General features: G+C 56.6%; 1 protein-coding gene across 3 annotated transcripts; it reads left to right on the forward strand.

Moving 5' to 3' along the window:
- The first annotated feature begins 2,565 nt into the window (after positions 1-2,565).
- On the forward strand, positions 2,566-25,077 carry USP48 (ubiquitin specific peptidase 48). 3 transcript variants are annotated; one of them, XM_015412629.1, is made up of 26 exons: positions 2,566-2,720; positions 3,396-3,552; positions 4,443-4,570; positions 4,940-5,064; positions 5,178-5,286; positions 6,900-7,033; positions 7,429-7,511; positions 7,754-7,933; positions 10,826-10,948; positions 11,422-11,571; positions 12,286-12,486; positions 13,381-13,495; positions 13,616-13,746; positions 14,154-14,222; positions 16,713-16,837; positions 17,446-17,568; positions 19,136-19,197; positions 19,431-19,541; positions 19,830-19,960; positions 20,599-20,705; positions 22,140-22,244; positions 23,117-23,272; positions 23,819-23,944; positions 24,658-24,706; positions 24,908-24,934; positions 24,996-25,077. In XM_015412629.1, exons 2-26 carry the CDS (start codon positions 3,456-3,458, stop codon positions 25,016-25,018), a joined length of 2,790 nt encoding a protein of 929 aa, XP_015268115.1. In that variant the 5' UTR covers positions 2,566-2,720; positions 3,396-3,455; the 3' UTR covers positions 25,019-25,077. The 3 variants fall into 3 exon arrangements, with proteins under 3 accessions (XP_015268115.1, XP_015268117.1, XP_015268118.1); XM_015412631.1 differs by having other exon boundaries at positions 23,855-23,944; XM_015412632.1 differs by lacking the exon at positions 2,566-2,720 and having other exon boundaries at positions 3,477-3,552; positions 4,443-4,559.
- The last annotated feature ends 1,229 nt before the right edge of the window (positions 25,078-26,306 follow it).

The following is a 26,306-nucleotide window of genomic DNA, read 5'->3' on the forward strand; positions in this document are numbered from 1 at the left end:
TTGATGCGACTTGATCCTTATTGCTTGTTGTTGCTTGTTTAATGCTTTTGATGTTCATTGTTGTTAATGATTTAAAAACAAATAAAAAATATCTTTTTTAAAAGTTGCTTGTTAATAGCATACTACTTCCTTTTTTTGTAATTGTATCATCATATTGCTGTATGTTGATATATTGATATTGAAATTAAATAAAATGTATTTGTCTTTAAAAAAGAAAGAAAAAAAAGAAAAAACAGCAATAGATGTACACAAGGCGGCGGGGGGGATGCAGGTGCCCAAATTCAACGGCCAAGAAACCCAGTGATGTATAGATTTTATAGATATAACAGACACAATACTCGGAGCAAAGTTTCATAGTATGACGCCAGGTGGGGGTGCACCGTCCCTGCGCACAGGCGGAGGGCGGGCAGCAGACTGGACCGGGCTCTATCGCGGCGGCGGCGGCGGCGGCGGCGGCGTCACTCGCGGGGCCGGATTGGACAAGGAAGCCGCCGACGTCACGAAACGGCCGACTCCAGCCCCTCCTCCCCCTCCCCCCCTGAGCGGAGGGGAGGGGCGCGCACGCAGCGCCGCCGTCGCCCGTGTGACGCAAGCCGGGCGCGCCCACTCCGCCCCTCCCTGTTGGGCCCGGTCGGTACAGGCCCGGCGGGCGACCCCATTCCTCGCCCCCCCCAGCCGCGCCCGCCCGGTGATGGCGCCGCGGCTGCAGCTGGAGAAGGCGGCCTGGCGCTGGACCGAGACGGTGCTGCCCGAGGAGGTGACGCAGGAGCACATCGAGGCGGCCCTCTGGGGTGTGGCTGGCGGGGAGGAGGCCAAGGGAGGCGCCGCTCGGCTCCCGCTGCCCCCCAAGGGCGGGACTCCCCCCCCTTCCCGCAGGCATGGAAGGGGGGGAGGGGGTGGAGTGTGTCAGCGGTCAATAAGAGTAGTGGAAACAAAGTGGCCTCAACGCATCCCTGGTCTGGAGAGGTACCTGCGTGGTCCATGCCCTGCCTCCCACGGTTCAGTGTGTTTGTCTTGTTCGGACTGAGGAGGGGCATAGCAATTAACCGCTAAAATGAAATAGTGACGCTTGGGTAGTGAAGTCCTCAGCGGCACGGTGGAAGTGGAGGCCCGGCGGAGCTTCAGAGCGGCGTCACCTCAGACAAGGGACACCCTTTGCGTGCTTTTGTTTCAGCTTCCGTGGCAACATGAGGTGTTTAGGACCATCTGGGCTGTAGGCAATGTGTACTTGGGGGTGGGGGGCTAGCAAGGGCCGGGCTACCTTCTCCTGAGGTGGGAGGGGTGGGCCTTGCCTTCACTCCTGCCATGTTCCCAAATACGAGGCCTCTTCTTACTTTTCCCCATGGGAATGAATGTCAACAATCCTTGGCTTATGTGGAAGGCGGTAATAGGGACACAGAAGGGGAGGGGCAAACCCTGCCGCCAGGTGACTCCTCCCTCCCCAGTAACACCAGCCACTGAGAGTGAAGACTGTTCCTTCCTGCAAAGCAGGTTTGGTTTATTGATCATGCTGAAGGGCAGTGTTTGGCTCGGGAGATGCCCGTGCATTCTTCCATATTCACTGTCCCTCTCTGTTTGTCCATGGCGAGTGTGTGCAGAGCCTTCTGACTCACACAGCACCACAGGTCCCGACTCCCAAGACACTTGTAATCTACAGTTTGACAGTGGAGGAGGCCATACCTTTAAAGGAAGAGCAGCCTGCCTTCATTTTGGTTTATGCACAGCAGAGTTGCTTCCGGAAGTGCAGTAGAAAGGAGAAGGTGGGGTGACGACATATATGACCCCAAGTGCAGTTGTGTCCTCTGATTTGGGGTGAGGGTGAAGAGTTTCATGGGAGAGAAAACTTGCTTTCTGCAGGTCATATAAACAAACATGTAGCTGAGGAGTGGGTTACTGAATCAGTGGGCTTTCTAACAAGGGAGGTGGGTGGATGACTGCATCTGGAATAGCAATTCCTACACCTGCTGGGTATCTCTCTTCCTTTAGCATCCTGAATCACAAGTCCCTTTGAGCAAAGCAGTGGTTCAGGTCTGTCCTTACTGAAGTTTGCAGTGGAGGGGAGAGAAGGACATCAACGAGTGTTGCAGGATTTGGCAATGTCTCTGCAGTGGTTTCAAAACACCTGTGTGGCAGAGGTGCTGGATGAGTTGACTGTGGCCTCTTGGCCTCACAAGGCCTGTTGTGTTAGCTATTTGATTGGGGCTGAGGAACTATGTGAACTCCAGGAGTAAATAGGAGGTGCTGGGGATAGCGATGATGGGGGTTGACATGGGGGGGAAATGGGGGCACACTGGATTAATCTTGCTCCTCTTGCTTTTATAGAAGAAACTGTAGAGGAAACCCAAACTGTTTGGTGGGGATCGGTGAGCACGTTTGGCTGGGAGAAATAGATGAGAACAGCTTTCACAATATTGATGATCCAAACTTTGAGCGGAGGAAAAAGGTATGCTTATGTGAACTCCTAGTATAAGCTCTTGCGCTTCTGTGTCAGCTCTAAAGCCTCTCCAAGTGGAATTCTCTTTCTGAAAGGCTTCCTAAACTTGAATCTGAGGCTCACATCTGAGATCTATAAGGAAGAGAGAATTTGTCTCGACTCTGCAAAGAGACGACGTGCTGGTTCTTGTTTGTGCCCGACTGGATAAGTTGCTTCGTGTTTCCCGGAAGCTTCCATCTCCAGTTCCTTTTGCACATCACTTGCAAAGTGTCAGTTGTGGTTGTGGGTAAGAACTGGTGAAGAAATCTGATCATTTTGTGCTATTTTATGAAAGAGAATTAGGATCCCCAAAGATGTGAGACGACAGCTGAGAGTCCTCTGGAATGTTAGAAGTTCTCCAGAAGTTTTCTACAGACTTGGTGTTGACCTGTTACGACCTCAGTCTCCTAACAAGGGCAGCCACACCAGCTGAGTGTGTTAAGGGTACAGAGTGTCCCCTGGAGAGACAGGGTGCTGTGGCTCAGCATTAGCATGCTTGCTTTGTGTGCAGAAGGTCCCAGGTTCGGTTGCTGGCATCTCTTGGTCTCAGACCAGGTGTTGTGAACAGGCTTGCTGTGCCTGAAGCTAATGCTCCCTCTAAGCTGTGGAGTCTTGTGAGCAAAAGTTCTACTTTGTGAGTTACTGGTATTAAAGTTGTGAGTGACCCATTTGGCTACTGCATGAACGAGTCTGCTCTGGAGCCATCCTTCTTAAGTCAAAAATGCGTGAGCTGGAGGCTAAAAAATTGTGGGCTAGCTCACACTAACTCAGTTTAGAGGGAACACTGCCTGAGACCTGGGAAGCAGATTATATTTGGCTAGCTGGACCAGTAATCTGATTTAGTATGAGGCCTCCTTTTTTCCCCTTTCTTTTACGGGGTGATGTGTTGGAATTTCTCTTACATCTCCTCTCTTTCTACCAGAATGCCTTTGTGGGCCTCACGAACCTCGGAGCCACCTGCTACGTCAACACTTTTCTACAGATGTGGTTTTTGAACCTGGAGCTCCGGCAGGCGCTTTACTTGTGTCCAGTCACTCGCCCACTGACTGTGACAGCAGAGGGGGATCCAGCAAACAAAGGTCAGTAGCAAGCTAACTTCCTCACTCCTTCCCAGAACTATGTGGGCCAGGAATGTTGTCCTGGTGTTGCCGCTGTGCTCTGTAGTGGGCTTCCCTCACAGGCACTTCCAGACTCATGTTGTGTGTTGCCCCATCAACAGCACCGTGCGGGAAGCCCTTCTCATTTTAACAGATGGGTGACAGAGTCTGAGAGAGAGCTACTGAGGGCTATTCATACAGTCGATACCTGTTAGAGGTGGGGTTGTCCGAACCCACAGCCAAAGGACTGTGCCCTGTCCCATGTGCCTTTGCTCAATGCTTAAGCAACAACTGAGTTGTCACGGAGCCCTACATTTGTGGTTGTTGGAAATCTGAAATTTTTTAGACGGTCGCTTAGAATCTCACAGAGAGGCTGCGGTGGCTCAAGTGGTTAAGACTCTGAACTGCAGACCGGAAGGTTGGTAGTTCAGCAGTTGGAGACCCGAGTGCTGCATGACGGAGTGAGCTCCCATCTCTGGTCCCAGCTCCTGCCAACCTAGCAGTTCAAAAGCAAGAAATTGCAAGTAGATAAATAGGTACTGCTTTGATGGGAAGGTAACAGCATTCCGTGCGCCTTGGCATCTAGTCATGCTGGCCATATGACCACAGAAACGTCTTTGGACCGCGCTGGCTCTTCGGCTTGGAAACGGAGATGAGCACCACATCCCTAGAGTCGGATTCGACTGGCTTTCGAGCAAGAGAAACCTTTACCTTAGAATCGCACAGATCATGAATTCTGCAATCATCAGCCAGTATTTCAGTGGGGTAGTAAAGCAATGCTTTATTGACCAAACTACTCTGCTTGTATTGTCAATGATGAACGTGTGTCACAGTAGATTTGCCACTTGAGGAAGCCTTTTCCCTTTTGATAGATTATGAGCCTCAGACCATTTGTGAACACCTCCAGTACTTGTTCGCTTTGCTGCAGAACAGTAGAAGGCGTTACATCGATCCGTCGGGGTTTGTTAAAGCACTGGGTTTGGACACAGGTCAGCAACAGGTAACGTTTGGGGGGGTTGCGTTTTGTCTGCCTTTGGAAAGCAGATCCATCAAACAAACATGGGAATGACTCAGTATTTGTAGAGCTTGAGCTGGGATTTACAAAGAAGGAATAGGTCAGTAGGCAGTGAGAGAACTCCCCTTTCCTAGGGGCTTACATCATGCCTCCTGAACCACAAAGAGAATCCCAGAGCCATAGCTGGTGCATGGGGGGTATGGGGGTGGTGGCGCTGTACCCTGTTCTTCCTTAGAACTGGGGAGAAGGGATGGGGGCAGAAGAAGCGAACTTGAGTCTGTGTCGCTTTTTGTTTCTCTGTTTTCTGTTTCAATTAACCTAACCCTGCCTTTATAACATCTGCTTTTTTCCTAGGATGCCCAGGAATTCTCAAAGCTGTTCATGTCTTTGCTAGAAGATACTTTGTCCGCACAAAAAAACCCAGACGTGCGGAACATAGTTCAGAAGCAGTTTTGCGGAGAGTATGCCTATGTCACCGTGTAGGTCTTGTTATGGGAGTCCTCTTCCTCTTCAGTTGTGAATGTTTCTGTTAATGCTCTAAGTGGCAGCGTCCTTATGTCCCTCATGCTGGTCTTCTGACTTTTTTTTTTAGTTGCAATCAGTGTGGCAGAGAATCCAAACTTATATCCAAGTTTTATGAGCTTGAGTTAAACATCCAGGGACACAAGCAGTTGTCGGACTGCATTACGGAATTTTTGAAGGTATTTGCTCACCTGTACAGCGATCTTAACTGGGAGGTTCAATAGTATTCCTTTTGTTAACAGACTATGCCCCTGTGCAAGTGAAACGGTGTCTCACGTGCTATTGGAATGCCATTACTATGCCGATATTCGACACCGCACTTTAACGTCACTACTTGGTGGTATCATAGAGCTTCCTGACTCACACAAATTGTTTTATTTGCTAAACAGCGATGATGGAAATATAACCGTCTCTGTGGCCGAGTTCTTGCAGGCTGCTCTTTTTCCCCCTGTAGCACAGTATTGTAATACAAAACTTGTATTCAGGAGATATGAAACCGAGACTTATTTTACTTTGATTTTAGACTATCTTAGAATGTTTTTTTTCTCTTTGATTGGTATTCGTTGTTTACCTTATCTTTTGTATATTACTCTTTTTAATGTCAATGCCAATAAATTTATTATTTATTTATTTTTCGCATTTATACCCCGCCCTCCCCGATAGGCTCAGGGCGGCTTACAGGGGCAAGGCAAAACCTTGCCATAATAAAAAACATAGTATACATAATAATTTAAAAACATATAATACAACTTAAAACAACCTGAATTAAAACATGGTGCTCAATAACTTGCATAATTCCAGAGATGGCAGATCGTAGGTCCAAAGTTCCGAGTGGTACTTCCCACGGCTCAATATTAAGATGTTTCCTCCGGGCCTCGTCGAAATCATGGCAATGGTGGTATAGTAGGGGCGGCGGCTCCTACTCAAAGGCCTGGTGGAAGAGCTCCGTCTTGCAGGCCCTGCGGAACTGCATAAGATCCCGCAGGGCCCGGATCTCCCCTGGGAGCTCATTCCACCAGGGAGGAGCCGCCCTGAGGTTTATGCTGTTGGTCTTATGGAGGTAAGAATGTGATCAGTGTATTGGCCAGAACCGTGCTGGATGGTCCCTTGGCTGCTCAGGTTTCCTTCCATCTTGCTTTAAAATGACCTCTTGGCTTCTTCTGTCAGACCCTAGTTTCTGCTCTCCTGGTTGAGTCAGACATCCCCTTGATATTAAAGTATACAGTAAGATGGGAGCACTGTTACTTGAACGCTTTGTTGAAAGCATCTGGGCGTCCAGATCAGCGCGCCCTCTCAGCTGTGGAGTCCTGTGAGCAGAAATCCCACTTTGTGAGCTGCTGGCCTTAAAGTTGTGAGCGAGGGACTTGGCTGCTGCTGCATAAATTAGCTTGCTCTGGAGCCCTCCTTCCTGAGCTCAGGCAAAAATGTGTGAGCCGGAGGCTGAAGAAACTGTGAGCTGGCTCACACTAGCTCAGTTTAGAGAGGACACTGCTCCAGATGTCAGCTGGTGTTTGCCTTTGGCAGATACACGTCCCAGTGTTTGGACTTGGGGCCCATTGGCACCCCTCCTTGCATAGGGGCAGCTTCTGAACCAGCTGACTTAGAGCCGGGTCTTTGAGCCCGGGAGCATCTTTTTGGATACCGGGCGTGCTGGAGTGGATGACAAAATGGCCTAAAAGCCCTAAATCAGGGACCTGGTTACTCCCTTGGCAGGCTGTTGTGTTTGGGGGTCAGGAGCTGTATCCCGGAAGGGACGGAAACCCTGACCTTGCCTCTTGTCTCTCCTGGCCAGGAAGAGAAGCTGGAAGGGGACAACCGCTATTTCTGCGAGACCTGCCAGAGCAAGCAGAATGCCACCCGCAGGATCCGCCTCCTCAGTCTTCCCGGCACGCTCAACTTGCAGCTCATGCGCTTCGTCTTCGACAGGCAAGTTGTTGTCTCTCTCGCTGCAGTGCTGGCGGGGGGTGGTGGGGGTTGTCACTGCATCTGCTCCGGTCCACTGCATGGAGGCAAGTTGAGCTGGGAGGTCTGCGTGAGTGTGACACCCCCCCGTGTCCTCTCCCATCAGCAGTTTCTCGAGAAGGAAAAGCCTTGTCATGACCCTTGACTTAGCAGAGCCAGAGACGCAAGCTCTTCCCCCGAAGGTTGCCTGGTGCGCACCAAGGACTGTGAAGGGGTTAGGGAGACAAGCCTGGTCTGCTGCAAGAGGGGGGCTGGGGCCGAGTGATTGTAGCCCCGATGCCTGCCGCTCGCACTGGGCTGCTTCCGAGCTCTGGTGCGTGTTGCCCCATCAAACACTTTTTCCCTGCTTGTGCCATTAGGCAAACAGGCCACAAGAAAAAACTTAACACCTACATTGAGTTCTCAGAACTGCTGGACATGGGCCCCTTCATGGAAGACACAGGTGAGCGGTATGTGACACGGACCCTTCTCTATACCAGAGGCATCCAGAGCCTGTTCTGGGAGCAAATGGTACGGCTGGGTTGCGTGTGCCTGTGTGTGTGCTGGCTTGATCACTGCTTTCTTCCTCTTCTGGGACTAGGTGTGCTGTTATAAAAAGCAGCTGCTGAGGCAGCAGGCCAGGGGGAGAAACGGAGGAGGGGCAATTTCCGGTTGCCGTGGTGACGGCCATCTGCTGTCTTTCAGCCGGGGCCTCTGAGTACGAGCTGAGTGCAATTCTCATCCACCGCGGCGTCAGTGCTTATTCTGGCCACTACATTGCTCACGTGAAGGACCCCCAGACGGGGGAGTGGTACAGATTTAACGATGAGGACATTGAGAAGATGGAGGGCAAGAAGCTGCAGCTGGGGGCGGAAGAAGATTTAGGTGAGTCCCTTCCGGCATGATGCGGAGCCCAGGTGGTTGGGAGCCAGGCCGTCCTCAGCGCAGCACGTGTCTGTTTTTGGGCTGTCCTCCTCCAGGAGGCAGACCCCGATGGGCCTGGCTCCTCCCTCACCCTCCCGGACACAAGCCCTAGCTGCTGGGTTGCCTTCACTTGCGCTCTCCAGCATTCCGGGGGAGAAAGGGGGGGGGGGGGGGGGGCAATGCAGGCAGGAGTTCAGTTCTCAGGCCACCCAGCTGCATGGTGCTGAAGTCGGTGCTTTGCCTGCAGTGCTCTCTGCTCATGCCTTCTTCAACTGGCCTAAAAGCCTAGACGGCATTAAAAGTATACTGGAATGTGTCGTCCGCCGGTCACAACATCCTCAGTGTGCAGGAAGAGTAGGCAGTGCGCTGCCAGGTGCTTCCCTGTGCAGGCACATGTGTTGCCGTGTGTGAGAGATGAGAGACCCCCGCTCTTTGATTTCAGATTTCTCTTCCAGAGTTTTTGGGAATGGCGCATGGGAAGCACACACTGACTTTTCCAGCAGAGCGTCCCTAGAGATGCACAGAGAGAAAGATTTGGTACATTTTAGCTGACTTTCCTCCAGAGAGGTCTGAATGGGGTGTGGGGGCCTCCCCCTGTGAGGGAGGTTCGGCTGAGAGTGAGTGGCCAGTCTAAGAGCTGAACCCAGACCTGCCAGACTGCAGTCCAGCTACTGAAGCCTGGACTGTCGCCACCGCCGCTGCTGCTGCTGTGCATGTGTGTTGGGATGACTGAGGGTGGGGAGGGGCTGGCACTCCATGTGTATCGGGGGGGGGAGTGCTCATGCAGTTTTTGTTTGAAGACATGTGGGGTGGCACGGACCCCTTGGGAGGGCTGGGCGCATCTGGCACATTGTGCTGAGCAGAGCGTTAACTACCCAGATGTTGTTCCATGAAGATAAAGGTCTCCTGGTCCCTCTCAGTAATTATACCCAAAAGAAAAGGCTCCGTCAGTCTGTTTATGTGCTGGTGCCATGCGGATGGTGTCTTGCCGGGTCTGCATGTCCCACAGCAGGGACAACATGACTGGCAACCCAAAATGATTTGCTGCCCCCTTGAAACTTGCTTCCAAGCTAGGGATGTGGTTATTTCCTAGGGAAAAAGATAATTTAAATTCATATTTAAATATTTAAAGTTAGTATAATTTAAACAACATTAAGAAAAGAAGGCAGATAAGCCATGTGCAGGCACTAGGGGGTTGCTCACGTTTCATACCTTGCATTTAGCCTGTCTAACATGACTGATCTCCAGCACACCAGCTCTGCCAGCTATTGATGAACAGAGACTATATTGACTTACGCAGGGTGCAAAATTTTCCACAGGAAAATATATCCCCACATCACTTACCCTGGCTGTGGAACAGCTGGGTGGCATCAGTTGCTATTGTTATTAGTTACTTTAATTTATATCCTACCCTACCCTGCAAGCGGGCTCAGGGTAGTTTACGATATTGATAAGACCATGAATAATAATTTGACAATAAATAATAATTCGTAAAAGCTTCAACAATTCCAGTTAAAAAATTTCTGATGGCAGCATAACTATTGCTAACGATTATGCCTGCTTCAGTAATGTCAGGGAGGGCACATTCTCTTAAGAGACCAAAGTCAGCTGACACTGATGCCAGGTTGGTACAGGCAGTGTCCGAGGGCAGGTAGGGCGAATTGAGCAGGTTGATCAAGCTGAGCAGGGAAGGCCGGTGTCCCTTGGACAGTCAAAGGCCTCGTGAAACAGTTCAGTTTTGCAGGCCCTGGTGAACTGTAATAAATCCCACAGGGCCCTAATCTCAACCAGAAGCATGTTTCACCAGGCAGGCGCCAGGACTGAAAAGGCCCTCGCCCTGGTCGAGGCAAGGTGGACATACTTTGGGCCGGGGACTACCAGGCGTCGCTGCTGTGAGGAGCACAAGGCTCTTCGGGGCACATAGGAGGAGAGACGGTCCTTTAGCGATGCTGGTCCTTGAAGGTTAATACCATGACCTGGAATCTGATCTGGTACTCAGCTGGCAACCAATGCAACTGATGCAGCACTGGCTGAATGTGCGTCCGCATACTCGCACCAGCCAGCTGACGCTTCCGGGTCAGACTCACAGGTAGGCCTGCATAGACCGTGTTGCAGTGATCTAGCCTGGAAGGGACCCTCGCGTGGGCCACTGTCACGGGGTCGTGGGGAGAGAGATCAGGAAGCAGCCGCCCGACCGGCCATGGATGGTAAAAGGCTGACCTGGCAGCATTGGTGAGCTGGGCCTCCGTGGAAAGGGGGTCATCCAGAACCACCCCCGGGCTCCTCACCGTTGGGGTCGGCGTCCGTGGCGCCCCGCCAAGGGCCGGGAGTCGGGCTCCCAGTCCTGTCCCCCCACGACTCAGATGCAGGACCTCCGTCTCCGCTGGATTCCATTCCCGCCGACTCTGCTGCAACCAACCAGCCACGGCTCCCAGAGCTCTGGCCAGATGTTCTGGGGTGGAGTCAGGCCGTCTGTCCATCAGCAGACACAGCTGGGTGTCCTCCGTGTACTGATGACAGCCCAGCCTGAACCCCCGAATTACCAGACATGCCACATTGTGGAGAAGGGATTTTCAGGTTGTGAAATTAAATGTGGAATCGCTGTGAGGCCCTGGATCCAGATGACTGGTGGTTCAGCTTAGCTGGGTCCATCAGGGACCAGAGAGAGGGGCAGCCTACAGTGCCGCATCTCCACTGGAAATGGGCAGCATCCGCACAGGCTGTAAACACACACACACACCATGGTGATAGGGTGAGATGGGGGAATGGGAAGAAGCGACTCCAGACTCTGCCTTTCTACACGGAGACCAGATTCCCCAGCGTGTCCTTGCTTTGGCTTTTGTTTTCTGCTAGAGCCTTCTAAAGCTCAGGCCCGGAAGCCCAAATGTGGGAAGGGGGTGTACCGCTCCCGGAATGCCTACATGTTGGTGTACCGGCTGCAGACACGGGAGAAATCGCTGACCGTTGAAATCCCAGGTAAGGAGGCTTTTCCCCCAGGCCAAGGTCTCAGCCAGTTTTCCTCCTTTCTCCTGTGTGTGTGAGAATGTGAGGTGGCTGTGCATGCAGACGCATCCACGCATACATTGTGGCACACGCGCACTGGGCTGAACCGTGCTCCTGAGCCCACACAGCACTGCCCCCCTGGCAGCTTGGTGTAGCAGAGTATCGCCCAGTAGACCCAGTCCCAAGGGTGGCTGTGTGGTGCTGGTGGGGGCAGCCTTCTCTAGGGGCACAGGAAGGGTTGTGTGCTGGAAAGGTCGTTCTGTCAGACGCCATCAGGGCGTCCTTCTCCTGAAGAAACGGGGCGCCAGTCTGCCAGGGAAGGTGCTGTGGGCAGTGGTCTCGGCAACGAGGTCCCTTTAGCATACCCGTGCGGGGTGAGGCTTTGCCCGGGGCTGCTGATCACCAGGGTGCTCTGATGTCACCGTGCGGCTTTTCTTCCCAACCAGCTTTCTTGCAAGAGCTGGTTGAGCGGGATAACAGCAAGTTTGAGGAGTGGTGCAGCGAAATGGCCGAGATGCGCAAGCAGAGCGTGGCCAGGGGCAAGGTCAAGCACGAGGAGGTGAAGGAGCTCTACCAGAGGTTACCCGCTAAAGCTGGTCTGTAAGATCTTCCTTTCGTACACATCTTGCAGTAGTGCTTGCTTAAGGAGGGGGGCGGCGGGCGGCAGGGGCCTGGTCTGCACGCAGCAGGCGGGCTCTTCGCCGGGGGGGGGGGCTTCCCAGGGGCCGGGCCGAAGGCTGCAGCCGGGGATGGCCCTCCCTCCCCCCCCCACCTCCACGGGGAAAGCTTTCAGGTGGTTCGTGCCACAAGCCCAGGGCAGTGTGTTGCAGGGAGCCCCGCGGCAGAGCTGTGCCCCGAATCCCCCACGGCTTGCCTGGAGGGCCCCTCTTGCCCTTTGCAAGCCTCTTGGGTGGGGTGGGGGGGCGTCCATATAGCCAGAGGTACCCTTACCTGGCCCCCAAGAAGACAAGGCTGCTGGCTTGGGTGGCCACAACAGGCCTTGTTGTTACTTTGCAGGTAACACTGGAGTCTTTTGGACAGGGACTCCTTTGGGGGATCGCCGGGGGGGGGGGGGGGGCAGCTTTCCCAGGCGAATTTGCCACTCATTCAGCGGTTTCGTAGTGATAGGGAAATCTCCGGCAACTAAATGGCCATTCGTCTGTTTTAACTTTGGGGGTGGTGTGTATGTTTGTGTGGGGGGGGGCATGTATGTGATCGCAACCCACGAGGGCCAAGATCCGGCTTCGGTGCTTTTGTGGGGGACGCCGGCGGTTGGCACTGACCCTCCTGTCCCGCTGCCCTCCTCCTAGGGTGTCCTTACGACTTTGTCTCTCTTGAATGGCTGCAGCAGTGGCTGGATGAGTCCACCCCGCCCAAGCCTATTGATAACTCAGCCTGCTTGTGCTCACACGGCAAGCTGCACCCCGATAAAATCCCGATGGTCAAGAGGGTCTCTGAGTACGTGGCCGACTCCTTTTACAAGCGCTACGGAGGAGGGCCCAGGCTGACGGGTGAGCGGGGGCTGCTGGCCTGACCCCTGGCGGGGGGGGGAGGGGGGAGCCTCGCCTTCTCCTTCGCTGGACTGGGACTTGTCGTTTCTGCCACTCAGCCCTGGCAGGCAACGGGGTGTGGCTGAGCGTGCTGGGGGCAGACGGGTCTGCACGCGGCAAGTGGGGCAGCCCAAGATCCAGGTGAGGGAGGCCTGCGTTGTACACACCGCTTACAAAGAGGCTGAGTGGGGAAGGGCTGTGTGCACACGCCTGCCTGCCCCCACCCGCAAAAGGCTGGGTAGATAAGAACATAACGTAAGAGAAGCCCATGTTGGATCAGGCCAACGGCCCATCTAGTCCAACACTCGGTGTCTGTCACACAGTGGCCAAAAATACCAGGGGTCATCAGGAGGCCCAGCAGTGGGGCCAGGACACTAGAAGCCCTCCCACTGTTGACCCCCCCCCCCCAAGCACAAAGACTACAGACCATCCCTTGCCCCAGCCCGAGAGCTCCTTTCTATCCCTTGTGGCTAATAGCCACGGATGGACCTCTGCTCTGTATGTTCATCCAGTTCCCTCTTGACGCTGCCCATGCTTGTAGCCGCCACCACTTCCTGTGGCAGTGAGTTCCATGTGTTCATCACTCTTTGGGTGAAGAAGGACTCCCTTTCATCTGTTCCCAGATCGTCTTGTCCTCTCCGTTGCCCAAGGAGAAACCCCCTCTGCGCCTTCACCACATTCCTCAGGCCTGTGCCGCTTGCGCACGTCATTGTGCCTGGTCCCCCACACACGCACACGTCGGGCCCTCCTCCCCCCTCCTTCACACCTTCTCCAGCTCTGTCTGCCAGCTGGTGGAGGAGGCAGTAGCTGTAGGAACTTGGGTGATCTTTTGCCCCTCCTCCCCCACCCCCCCAGTGAAAGCACTTTGCCGAGAGTGTGTGGTGGAGAGATGCCGGGTGCTGCGCCTGAAGAACCAGCTCAACGAGGACTATAAAGCAGTTGCCAGCTTGCTCAAAGGGCCCGTCAGATGGTACGTGGGCACTTGGAGGAGTGCAGAGAGCGCGGGGGGGGGGTGGTGGCTGGCGGTGGCCGGCTGCGTGGAGCCCGCGGAGCCTCCCCAGTTGTGAGTTGTCGCCTTCCCCCTCCGCAGCGACGAGGGCTTCTGGGTCGGCAAATCCTCCTTGCGGAGTTGGCGACAGATGGCGCTGGAGCTGCTGGACGACCCGGAGGAGGACGCGGACCAGAGCAACGGCAACATGAATGGCGACACGAAGAGCAAAGGTAGCCCCCGGCTGTGCCCGTGGGCCTCTTGGGTGTCGGCACCCCGAGCTGGGTTTACCCCGTAGCAGCCTCAGCACTGTGGGCACACTCAAGTGCTGTGTGCTGTGACGTCCTGTGGGTGCCGAGAACCTCACTGGGGCAGCATTTCGGTTGGTCCGTGGCCCCTTGTTCTTTGGTCAAATAATCCACACGGAGGCTTGCAAACACATCTCCCCCCCCCCCCAGTAGTCTTGCTTGGTTCCCAGTGCAAAGCCGGTTCCCGCGAACGGGGTGAGAGGGAGAGGTGGAATCGCCCGATTCTTTTTCTCTTCTGCAAGTTCCACGGCTTCCAATCCAGCCGACACCCATCCAGTGAGCCGCATTAGGAGACCGGCTCTTCACCGTGTCCTGTCTTGCCTGTTCTCCAGATGAAACCAGCTCTGAAAAGCAAGAGGAAGAGGACCTGAAGTTCAACGAGGACATCGTCTGCCCCCATGGTGAGAGGGGGCCTTGCGTTCCTGCAGAGAGGGTGTGTGCGTGTCCTCACTTGGTGTGGTGGTTTGAGGAGGAGGAGTGATGTGGAAAGAGCCCGTGGAGCTTGGCGTGTCCCGTACCCAGGAAGCCAAAGAAGACTGAGGCCGCTCTGTCCTTTCTGTCACTCTGACGTGCGCACGATAGCCTCTCGTGCACCCTCTTCGGGATCTGCTCAGTGGCGGAGCTTGGGTTTTCCTCCGTGGACTCCATCTGTGGCTCAGCTGTCTGATGGCCACGTTCCTTTCTGAGGCCTGCTTAGATGTTTTGTCTTGACTGGAAGTTAGTGGCCGCATTGTGACCTTGGAGGGAAAAATAGCATTCCATCCGGGCACGCTAGCTGAAGAGGTGTGCGCTGACCTAGTTGGTATGCGGGTTTGGGGCCTCTCAGCCGCTGCTTGTAACATTTTTAGCAAGACCGGGATGATGCCAGAAGCCTCTCTGATAAGGCAGCAGCTCTTTCCGTCTCTCTTCACGGGAAATGAGCGCGACCTGTGTGCCCAGAGCTTAGCGAGTCATGCAAGGAGGGGCCAGGAAACGAGAAAGCAGAAGGGCAGATTTCTCCGAGGACACCGTCGTCCCTGGGGTGGCATGGAAGGGAATGTGTGGGGTGGATGTTTGGCAGCTTACAGCTCCCAGGGAATCCAAGGAGGGCTGAGGGCTTTGGAATTGCCCGGACCAGCCTCCTTTAATGCATCTGCCTTCCCCCCCCCCCCCAAGGGAAGAGAGGGGTGTGGGAATGGCCAGGAGGGGCCGGGATCCTTTGTGTCTGTGGCCGTGGAGAGCCAGGGAGATCCTGGAGCACGCAGATAAAACTCCCTCTGTGGCAGCTGTGGTCATCTAACAGCCCCAGGCGCAGTGAGGTACAGTGCTGGGCAGGCTGTATGTGTGTGCAAGCGTGCGCACCCGTGTCCTTGCTCTGCCCTCTTCGTGAGTGCCAAGGGAGTCTCTGTTGCAGCTTCCGAAGCCAGGTTTCTCCCCGTGTGACGCGCCCCTTGCTGCCTGAATTGCGCCTGGTGCAGCCAAGAAAGGGAAAACAAAGCACATTTCTTCAGCTAATTGCTGGATGTGTTATAATTGGCCTGTAACCGTGGAGTCTGCACAGAAAGGAGCCGTGCTAAAATAGCAGGCACCTCCAGTTCTTTCCGCATACTGACCTAGCAGCAAATTATGTCTGTAGATTGGGCTTCTTGCTTCAGTCAGCTGACGCAGTCCTTGGGGGGGGGGGGCTGCATGCCGGGGGGGGGGCTTCTGGAGGGATCTGGGATGCTGCCGTTTGGGAGGGAAGGAGGCGCCTGTGTGCAGAGTCACCACCCCGACTCAGCCCAGTGGCCTCCCTCCCCTCCCCTCCCCTCCCCTCCAAGGGGGCTCTCCAAGGGCTGGACTGAGGAGTCTTCCCCAGCCTTCTGGGGTGCTGAGATTGTCCTCTCCTTGCTGAGCTAGGGAGGGGCTTTGTTGTCTTGCGGTGTGAAGGTCTTGCACAGCCCCACAGGATCTCCAGCCTTAATGGAGGGCATGGGGGGTGTATGTGCTTCTTTTGCTTTCTGGTGGGTTTTGGGGGTTTTTTTGGAATGTTTAAATACTTTTGTGTGTGCCCCTGGAAGTCATGGCAACCTCTGGTGACTGACCTCTACTGAGGGCCTGGAGGATATTCAGAGATATTCAGAGGCTGAGTAAAGCCTGCCCCTGCCTCCTGGTATTCCAAGGAGGTCTCCCATCCAAGTGTTTGCCAGGGTCGACCCTGCTTAGCTTCCGAGATCTGATGAGATCAGGCTTGCCACGTCAGGGCAGCTCTCTGGTGGTTTTGACACGGGGACACACACTACCACCACCCGCTTTCCTTGTGGATTTCCTTTGTTCCTCCTTGCAGTGTTGAAGAGATGGTTCACACATACTCCTCTGGCCCTAATCTGGTGCTGTTTGGCAACAATCCCATGTCCCTGGAAACGCAGCAACCAGTTGGTCAAAAGTTGATCAGTAAACCTGCCCATCTGGCCCCTGTTCCTTCTGCAACAGCCACGTATTGATTGCTGCTGTTTGATCTCGAAGGGTGGGAGCTCGGAAACGACAGAGGGAGGGGAAGGGGAAGGCGGCCTTAAGGAGCGAAGATATTTCGCCAGCCGTTGGCCAGGGGTGTGTTCTGTCAGGGCTTCTGTGAGCTTCCTAATTGGGCAGCCGCCCTACAGGACCTGGTTATGAATGCAGAGACCCCGTGATGGAGGCCCCCAGTGGTGTCACGTTAAAAAGCAGTGCCCATTTGGGGACCTCGTCATCCCTCGCTCCTGCTGTTGGCTGGGTTCAGAAGGGGCTCGCAGGTGACGGAAGCTGTGCCTGGTCTCCCTCCCTCCGGCCTCCTCGGGCGGTGGGCGCTGGCTCTTGTGTCCAGGCAGAGTCACCCGCAAAGCCTCTGGTTGTGGTGTGACCCAGTGGCGTTTCTCTGCTCTCTTTCCACACAGGCAACCTCTGTATATTGGAGAATGAAAGGAGGGTCGTTTCCAAGGATGCTTGGGAGAAGCTCCGCTGCTATTTCCAGGGTGCCCCGGAGTTCCCCACCAGCCAGGACTCCTGCTCCCAGTGCAAGGTGCTGGGACGGTTGTGCTCTGCGGGGTCACCCTTTGGCCGAGTGTGAGGATGCCCCGGGAATCCAAACACTTGCATGCCAAACAGGGGCGCCAGGAGGGAGCTTGCAGGACAGTTCCGGGTGCGTTTGCACAACGGCTGTTGCTCCTGGCTGTGTGTTCGGCCACTTGGGTGGGGACGGAGGGGGAGAGGGTGACTCAGGTGGCCAAGTTTCGAGGTAAAGGCACATCCGGTCCTTTCCCTGGTGGGATCTGACTGGCCTTCTTGTTGCTGCCCTACTCCCAGCAAGGAGGGGATCGAGGGAGGCCATCAGTGACACACACGGAGCGTGGCCAGGCGCATAGTCTGGAGGTGGCTCCGACCCATCCTGTGGCGGGGTGGCCCTGCGGTGGCCACCTGGGCTCAGCTTGCCCAGGTTTACCTGTCCTTCCTGTTTTAGCTTTGCCAGTTCTCCTTCCCTCTTGGAGAAGGGGGGGGATTGGGGTTTGGGGGGGGGGGGGGGTTGTGTGGAGGGGGGATACCCCAAGCACTGCGTAACTGCTGACAGGAGTGGGCGAGACGGGAGCGATCTCTCTCTGTGTCTTTCTGTCCGTCCGTCTGTGCACGCAGATTCTGGAGCGGGAGGGTGAGGAGAACGAGGCCCTGCACAAAATGATGGCCAGCGAGCAGAAGGCGTCTCTCCCCAACCTCTTCCAGGAGAAGAGCAGGCCGTGCCTGAGTAGCTGGCCAGAGGTAGGAAGAGTGGGAAGGGGGGGGTCTGCTGCCTCTTAGGGTGGGGGGGGTGGGGGGGTGACCTTGGACCTTGCAGCCAGGTTAGTGGGGGTGTTCTTGGCACACGGGAGAGCCCTTTGGGCAACGTCTGCTGGAGGAATTGCGCTCCTGGGCAGGCCTCCTCTACCCCCCACGGGGTTCTCTAGAACAGCCTCGCAAGTACATAAATCCCCACCGAGTTCAGGAGAGCAGGTGGGGATGTCTGTGTGCATCTGCACGCAGGCTCCTCCAACACACTGTCCCGTCCCCGTTAGCTTCAGCAAGCACCATGCTAGTGATTACAGAGCCCAGCCAGCCAGAGTTGAAGTGAATGGGCTGGGCGGGGCTGCAGTCTGCAGTCAGAATGGAAGGTGTTGGCCTGAAGTCAGCCAGGTCCCGGTTTGAATTCTGAAAGCCCTTCTCAGGATAGAGTCCAGGATGGTGGTGTTTGAAGAAGAGGAGGAGGAGATTGGATTTATGCCCCGCCCTTCACAACCCAATGGAGTCTCAGAGCGGCTTACAATCTCCTTTCCCTTCCCCTCCCCACAAGAGACACCCTGTGAGGTAGGTGGGGCTGAGAGAGCTCTGACAGAAACTGCCCTTGAGAGAACAGCTCTGAGAGAACTTATGACTGACCCAAGGTCACACCAGCAGCTGCATGTGGAGGCAGAATGGGGAATCAAACCCGGTTCTCCCAGATTAGAGTCCGTTCTCCTAACCACTACACCAAACTGCAGCACACAGCAGGTTCCAAGTGACTTGTTTTTGGATAAAGATGAACTTCAACCCTCTTGGATTAACTCCACTAATTTCGACAGATAATTCCTATTTAGGATGGATGAAGGAGAAATCACAATTTTGTGGGTTTACTCCCACAGCCCTGTGGCATTGGGGTGCTTGGAAGCAAAAAACAAAAATTGAAAGTATTTAAATAATGAATTTGGGATACAGCTCTGCAAGTTGATAGAGCATGGGTTCAAGCTTAGCTGGCAGCTGGAAACTATGGCAGACCCTTTGTCTTGTCAGAATACCTTGTTACTTTAGGATTTCCCAGATATTAAAGAGCCCTTATTTTGGCCTGTTTACCTTCAGTTCTTCTGGTAGGGAGCTATTCATGTATCTCCCACCATTCTCAGCACGTCCGTCCTTGCCAGTCAATTGAGGCTGAAACAGTTAAATCTGCACTGTTGTATATCTCATAAGGACATCTGTTCATTATACATCCCCCCAATCCAATTTTCCAGGTAGATCTGTCAGATTTTCTGCTTTCAGGTCATTCCAGTGGAAACACTCTTATGGTAGCTAAATTCTGTGTTTTGGCCTGTTTAATAAGAAAGCACCCGGTTAAAATTTTTGTTAGTTATTTGCATATCACAGAAGCTAGATTAGCAAGGCTATGAATTTTGACTACATGTATATATTTTATTTATCTGTCGCTGACTACGTTCTTGCTGCCTGACCTAGGGTCCTAATAAAACTGAGCAAAGTGGGAGTTGGCTGGGGGCTGCTCTAGAGTCAAGGCCTCACTCCCTTTGCATTGCCTTCGCAGGAGGTGGATGAGCTCTACGTTGTCTCAAAGTTCTTTGTGGAAGAGTGGAGGAAGTTTGTAAGGTAAACGGGCTTAATTTGCTAGCTCTGCTCTCAGGCCGTGGATGCAGCTGCCGCCGCTGCCGCTCAAGGGCCCGGCACAGCCCCTGCAGCCTCTTGAGGGGTGGTGTGTGTGTGTGCTCTCTCACGCGTCCCACTGATGCTCAGCCAAATGCTCATCCCCCTGGAAGTAGCCGGGCAAAAGCTGGGAAAGAGCGCTGCCGCCACAGACCCCTCCTCTCCTTGGTTTCCCCCAGGAGGCCCACGCGGTGCAGCCCCGTCTCGTCGGTGGGCAACCGGGATCTCCTCTGTCCGCATGGGGGCCTGATGTTCACGTTTGCTTCCATGACCAAAGAAGACTCTAAACTGTGAGCTGCTTCTCAGTGCCCCGTCTGTGGTTCTGGGGTGGGTAGGAGGGGGGGGGCAGCGCAGCTAGGTAGAGGGGCTTAGCACACTGGCTCTGTTCCGCTGGGCTTGGGCGGGGGCCTGCCCTCTCAGTCCTGCCGTTCTGAGTCCCGCGGGCAGAGGAGCCGCGGAGGTTTTTGGCCATGGCCACAGTGGAGGAGGAGGAGGAGGAGCAGCCGTGGAGGCGGGCTGGGGGCGGGGAGGCCGCGGTGGCCCTTCAGAGTCAGCCAGCGTCACGCTTCTTTGCACAGTATAGCTCTGATATGGCCCAGCGAGTGGGGGAAGATCCAAAAGCTCTTTGTGGTGGACCACGCCATCAGAGTCGTCCGGCGGCGCCCTGCGGAGGCAGGCCCTGACCCTCCGCTCTACGTCACCGAGCCAGGTGAGTGAATGGTGGTGGGGAAGGGGGGGGGGGTATCCACGCTGGCATCAGCCGGGTGCCAGGGCCCCTTGCTCCCGGCGGAGAAGCACCCCTTGGTCTGTGGGTTCCAGGACCGTTTTCTTCCGATGAGGCCCGGCTACATCGCAGCGGCTCATGTTCGTCGCCAGGATAATGGGTTGGGGGCCCGCCGTGAGCTACAGAAGCAGGGCGAGAGGGAGGGCTTGCCGTAGGGGCCTGCCCTGCTCCGGGGAGGGACAAGGGGCCTGGTTCTTGGGCACTGGCTGGGCAGAGCTTTCCCGCTTGCTGACCGCGTGGGACTTTAGCGTGCCGTCCAGGCCCTTGCGCTTTCAGTGACCTGCACGCTGCCCCCCTGCCCCCAGGCTCCACGGGCAGAAACTGAAAAGTCTGTTGCCAAAGGCGGGAGGGGATGGGACTAAAAAAGGGTGGGGGAGGAAGGAAGTCAAAAAACGTGGGCGGGTAAGTACAGTGGAACCCAGTGGCATTCGGGGGGGGGGGGGTGGGCGGGTGGGCCGCGTTGTATCCCACAAGCAAGGACCCCGTTGGGGGGGGGGGGGGGGGGCCTTGGTGGGGTGTGGGAGACTGCCGGTCGAGCGTTTGCCTCCTTGTGCCTCCCCCAGAGCTGTGCTTGGACTGCCGCGAAGGGCTGTTGTGCCAGCAGCAGAGAGACCTGCGGGAGTATGCCCAGGCCACCATCTACGTGCGCAAAGTGGTAGACAACACAAAGGTAGCCCCCACCCCACCCCGGCAGGCCGTCCTGTGCCGTGCAGCCCATCGGGCGCGGTGGTCCGTGTCAGACTGGGGCTGGGGAGATCCTGCCTCGCAGGAAGGGTCAGGTGGAGGGAGGGAGACACGTGTGCCTTGGGGGGGGGGTCCCTTGGAGGCATGGAGTGGGGCTAGTTGCAGCAGGGGGGGTATAGAAGCAGCTTCAGAACGGAGCTCGGGCGGCAGGCTTTGGTGGGCTCGGGAGAGGGCCTGCCGCTGGCTGTTGCCCCCATGTCTGGAGGGGCTGGGGGGGGGCTTTGAGGGCCTCAGCAGAGCCATTTGCGGGTTCTCATGTTCCATTAAGGCTGAGCTCCTGGGAGGGAGGGAGGGGAGGGAGTGGGTGTGCGTGCAGGCAGTTAATAGGCTTTCTGCTCCGAGGGCTTTTAAGAGTCCCTCCTTCCTTCAGAGAGCGTGCATTAAGTAGCAGGCCTGGTCCTTTGAAATGTCAAGCACTCAATCTAGAAGGGAGCCTCAATTTACCCAAGAAGGGTTTGAGTTATGGCTGCTCCTGGAGATCAGAAGGCGCTGGCAGCCCCCCCCCCTCCCCTCCATTGCCCAGGCTTGCCGCGTGCCCTCTCTTCCTGCCCACCGAAAGTGCCTGCCCTTGTGCCGTGGGCTGGTGATGCTCAGGGAGGCGGGTGCTGCTGAGGGAAGGCAGGGCGACTGGCGAGGAAGGCCTGGAGCTGCCGAGGGCTGGGCTGGTGTTGATGCAACGGTGCCTGCCCTCCCCCAGACCGTCCCGGCCCCCGCCCCCCCGCCAGCCAGCGGCTGCTTTACAGAGGCGATGGGGCTGCAAACCAGCTGACAGCAGTGGAATAAAAATGTTTGGGTGCGGGAAGGTCAGGCAAGTCTGTCGAGTGAGACGTCGCTGAGGCTAAATATAGGCCCGCCTTCTGCCCGTGGCTGCCGGCTGAAGCCGTCCTGGGCTGGCCGTGTGGGAAGATTCAAGGGGGAGGCACCTGCAGAGGGCAGGATGCTGGCCAAAGGGGTCCAGGTGGTGGCGGCGGCTGAGCTTACCCTGGTTGTGGTGGATTGGGTCCATGCCTTCTGAAGGCTCTTGGAGGGGGAGATTAAAATCTCGGTCAATAAACGTACAAGGGAAAATAAAGCAGCCTATTGGATCACCTGGAAGCATTAGTGGCACGAGGCTTGCTCTTGATACAAGTCCCTGAAGCGTCAGGTTTTATGCGGTCCAGTTTATCTCCGCCCTTTCCAGATGCCTCTGCCGCTCTCCTGCCCCCTGTCCAGCGCCAAGGTGAGCCGCCTGGACCCGGGACGGCAGTGGTGCTGCCCTCGTGTGCAAATTCTCTCCTCCTGGTCCCGGGGACCTTGCTGCCTCCGGGCCTCTTCTTCGGGGCCTCCGGGCCCAGCTCACAGGAGTGTTCCTCTGCGCCAGGTCATGAAGGACTCCGCTCCGGAGCTCAACGTCAGCAGCTCCGAGGCAGAAGAGGAGCGGGAGGAGGCCAGGCTGGAAGGGGAGCAAGATCCGGATTTTAACCAGGTACCTCTTGGGCTCCTCGTTTTCATTCTGGGGCTTCGACACCCGAACTGCCGCGTTCCCCTCTTTCACTGGCCTGAACCCGCTGGCCGCAGGGCCGCCCTGGAGTCCAACACGAGTGCCTGGCAGTGCTGAAGGCAGAACGCCACCTGAGGTACTAACCAGGGCTTGCAGCGAGGAGGAGCCCCCGATCGCCATACGGGACTCCCTGCCACGGGGCGTGGGGTCGGTCCCTGCCCTGGCTTCCACAAAGGGACCCACTAGGTTCCCGGAGGGGGGAGGGGGAGCGGTCCGCCGAGGATTGTGAGCTGCCAGAGTTAAGGGGGACCTCCAGGTCGGCCTTGGAGCACCCGTGGCCTGCAGGGGGAGGCCAGGAGGGCCAGTGCGGTGTAGCGGTTGGAGTGTTGGACTAGGAACTGGGAGACCCAGGTTCGAATCCCCGCTCGACCGTGGACGCTTGCTGGGTGACCTTGGGCCAGTCACTCCCTCTCAGCCTGACCCTACTTCGCAGGGTCGCTGTGAGGATGAGATGAAGGAGAGGAGAGCGATGTCAGCTGCTTTGGGGGGGGGGGAAGGCAGGTGTAGATGAAGTGAGCAAATCATAAGTACGTGCCCGGCTGTGTGTGGCTGCCCACTCCTCGCCATGAGCCTGATCCTGTCGTGCGAAGAGCTCTTTGTGGTCTTAGAGTCCAGTGCTCTTTTGGAAGCCTGGGGTGTATCTGACATGCAAGATACTGTATAGCTGGTGACTGGGGGGGCCCCTTTCCTCCAAACTGGCCATTTCCCTGGTTGCCCAGAGGACATAGTTTGCTGCTTAGGCAGACGGGAGGAAGGGCTCCCTTTCGGAATCCGTCAGGCCATCTTCCTGCTTCCAGGCCAACAGCAACCCCAAACGGCAGAAAGTGTCGCACCCAAACTACGCTGCGTACCAAAAACAGGGGATCCGACGAAGCACGCGGCACAGGAAGGTGCGCGGAGAGAAAGCTCTGCTGGTGTCTGCCAACCAAACACTGAAAGACCTGAAAATCCAGGTGAGTGGCCTGGCTGGAGTCCGCAGAGGGGGCTGGCAAAAGGCACGGCCTTCCCCCCCCCCCCCCCAAAGTGGGGGCGGCCAGGCGAGGGAGGTGGGGCTCTCTGCAGGTCTCCTAGCCGGTGTGTGAACCCCCATTTAATAAAGCCTCTTCCTTCTGGGGCAAAGGCACATCAGGTCCCAGCAGAGGGAACTGGGGGAAGGAGGAAAGACATTAGACCGGCTGTGGGGTGGGAGCTGAAGGGGCAGGGAAGTGACGTGTGGGGCACCAGCTGTTTTGGAAGAGAACCGGGGGGGGGGGATCGCCAGACTTTGCTGAGCGAAGAATCGCTGAGACAGGCCTGCGGTGCTGCTTTGCTGTGAGTTCCGGGCTTCGTGCCGCATTCTGCGCATCCAGCCATGTCCCGGCCTTGACCTGATTCCAAAACAAAGAGCCTTTGCCGGGCAGAAAAACTGCAAGTCGTCCGTGCTGCTCCCCCCCCCCCCCCCCCTCACACTTGCTTGCTGCCCGGCTTGCGCACCCACGGGTGTCTCTTGCCCGGCCCAGATCATGCACGCCTTCTCGGTCGCCCCTTTCGACCAGAACTTGTCCATCGAGGGGACGACGCTCACAGAGGACTCGGCGACTCTCGGCAGCCTTGGCGTCACCCCGGAGTCTGTTGTCTTACTCAAGGTAACGGGATGAGGGGGGTCTCCTTCCCCCAGCCTCGCCTTGCCTCGCCTCGCCTCGCCTCTGGGGGACGGGCTGCTGCCGGGGATCCCGTCGGTCCCTCACAACCTCATCTTGCTTCTGTCCCCCCAGGGAGGGAGGGAGGCTTAAGAGCAAAGCTGCTGGCTTAAGGTCTCTCAGGGTGTGCTTTCTGTCCGGGGGGCTGGGATTCGAACCCAGGCTTTCCGGTCTGACTCAGGCTGCTCTGCAACATGGGCAGTCCCTGGGGGGCTCACGAGAGTCTGGCCGGTCAGGCTGGCCACTTGGGCCCTTCTTGGTTCTGGTCGCGGAATCACTGGCAGGGTGCCCTCAGGGCAAGCGTCAGCCGCCTGCCTCCGCCTTCCACATCTGCTGTGGTGGAAGGGACATCCCCTGTCCCTCTCCCTTCTGCGGAATCAGGCCACTTTGGGCCCACTGCACACGGTCTCCCAAAGAGGTCTGCGTGCAGCTGCTGCAGGCCGCTGGCGAACGGGAGTGGTGGGGATGGCTGTGGGGACGGATGGTTCGAGTTCGGCACGTGGGTGGCAGGCCTGCACCCAAGCGGGCCAAGCTCCCCGGCAGTGGGGCAGATTCTTCTTCCTTCTGCTTCCCCATCTTGACTACTGTCAGACGCCTCCCTTGCAGACCGGCTAACCTTGCCAGCTGCTTCCGTATTCAGGCCGCCTTTCCCCTTGCAGGCGGACGAACCTGTGGTGGATTATGCAGCAATAGATGACGTTATGCAAGGTAACCCGAATCGCCCCCAGTCTCAGCTTCCCTGCCCAGCCCTCTTTGCTTCTGTGGGTTGGCTGAAGGGGGGTGAGATCCGGCCTGGAGTGGGCTCCTGAGACAGACAGGGAGAGCAGGAGGCGTGGCCAAGCGGGACTGGCAGGCCCTCCTCTTCCTCCTCCTGAGTCTTTTCTGATGGGTGTGCCTCTTCCTTTCCAGTGTGTATGCCTGAAGAAGGCTTTAAAGGTAAGCGTCTGCTCTCCCTTCAGTGGCCCCCTCACCCGCAGGCCTGTTCCTTCCTCTGGAGGAACTGGTCTCCTTGGGCACTAAAGGTCCAGCAAGAGGCGTTTTGGACACAGTTGGGCATTCCAGGAAAGAGGGACCTCCGTCAAGCCCGTCGTTGTCCAGCATTTCCGAAGGCAGCGCTCCCTCCTTCCCTCCCTCCCTGCTGAAGGACCGGCCCCGGGGGGCCTCGCACCAGACCGGGCTGCGCTGCAAGACGATGGGCTTTTTCAGAGGGAGCGTGTCAGATTCTCTGTCTAGCAAAACAAAGGCGGGAACTTCCGTAGCAGCCAGGGACCGACGGCTCCTTGGCTCTCGCCCTGCTCTTCCTCCTCCCCCCCCCCCCAGGCCCGGCCCAGCAGATGCCTCTTCCGCGAAGCCTCCTTGGGCTCTCCAGCGGCGTGTTGAGGGGTTAACACGGGCTGCCCCCATCCGCCTGCACTGGCTGCGGAGTCCTGCCTTGGAGACTGACCACCCCCAGGAGTGACAGACACGGGCAGCCGGCAGAAGCCTTCCGTGGGAGACTCCGAGAGCGCCGGGCAGGGGGGATTGATCGAGCGGTCCACCTTTGTGGTCCCATTGCCCACCTGCTGGGAGAGGGCCCCGGACGGACTCCAACCGCCGTCTTCACTTGCAGGAGGACTTGATTCGGTTACTGGAATGAGAGCGCTCTCCAGTTGAGAGGGCCTGAGGGGAGGACCGGGCCGGGGGCCGGCTGAATGGATCTTCCGCTCCCTCTGGTTTTCTGGGAATCTTGCCCCGGCACGAGAGCCCCCGTGGGGAAGGGCGGGCACGGCTGCACACCCTCGATGGGCCTTCTGCAGGGAGGAGGGGTGTCCTTGGCTGCCAGCCGCGTCTCCAGAAGGGCTTCCGCTTGATCTTGCCGAGCGTGCCCACGGGAGCATCTTCAGCATTTCAAAACGATGCGGTCTCCTCTTGTTGGAGGCGGGGTGTGTCTCGACTGTCGTACTGTGATCTCCATTTGCTGTTCAAGTGAGGACGGGGGGAAGCAAAGGCAGGAGGGGGGGCAGCTAAGTCAGCGAGGTGTGTGTGTGGGGGGGGGAGTGAGGTTCCTTCTTTACTTCGGGGGCACCCTGGTGGCCCAGTGAACAGCCATGGTGGGTCTTCTCAAGGTGGGAAATGGAGCCGAACCCTTTTTATTCTTCCCCGGGGAACCAGAGTCTAGTGATAATGCAGCTGCCGCTTCTTGGCGCTCCACGCAGCCGCCTGCCTTTCTCTCCTTCCTGCACACCCCGGCCTGCAAGGAGCTTATTCGTTCTCACTGACAGCGGCCCTGCCTGGGTGCACGCCCCCCCCCCCGGGGGAGGGGGGGGGC

This window comes from Gekko japonicus, unplaced genomic scaffold, assembly GCF_001447785.1.
Source record: "Gekko japonicus isolate JY-2015 unplaced genomic scaffold, Gekko_japonicus_V1.1 scaffold131, whole genome shotgun sequence".
NCBI lineage: Eukaryota > Metazoa > Chordata > Lepidosauria > Squamata > Gekkonidae > Gekko > Gekko japonicus.

Coding starts and splice junctions, on each gene's coding strand:
- USP48 (XM_015412629.1), top strand. CDS start 3,456: ATGTGGTTTTTGAACCTGGAGCTCCGGCAGGCGCTTTACTTGTGTCCA. Junction 5,065..5,177: donor GAGTATGCCTATGTCACCGT/GTAGGTCTTGTT, acceptor TTTTTTTTTTAG/TTGCAATCAGTGTGGCAGAG. Junction 24,935..24,995: donor GCCTGAAGAAGGCTTTAAAG/GTAAGCGTCTGC, acceptor CTTCCTCTGGAG/GAACTGGTCTCCTTGGGCAC.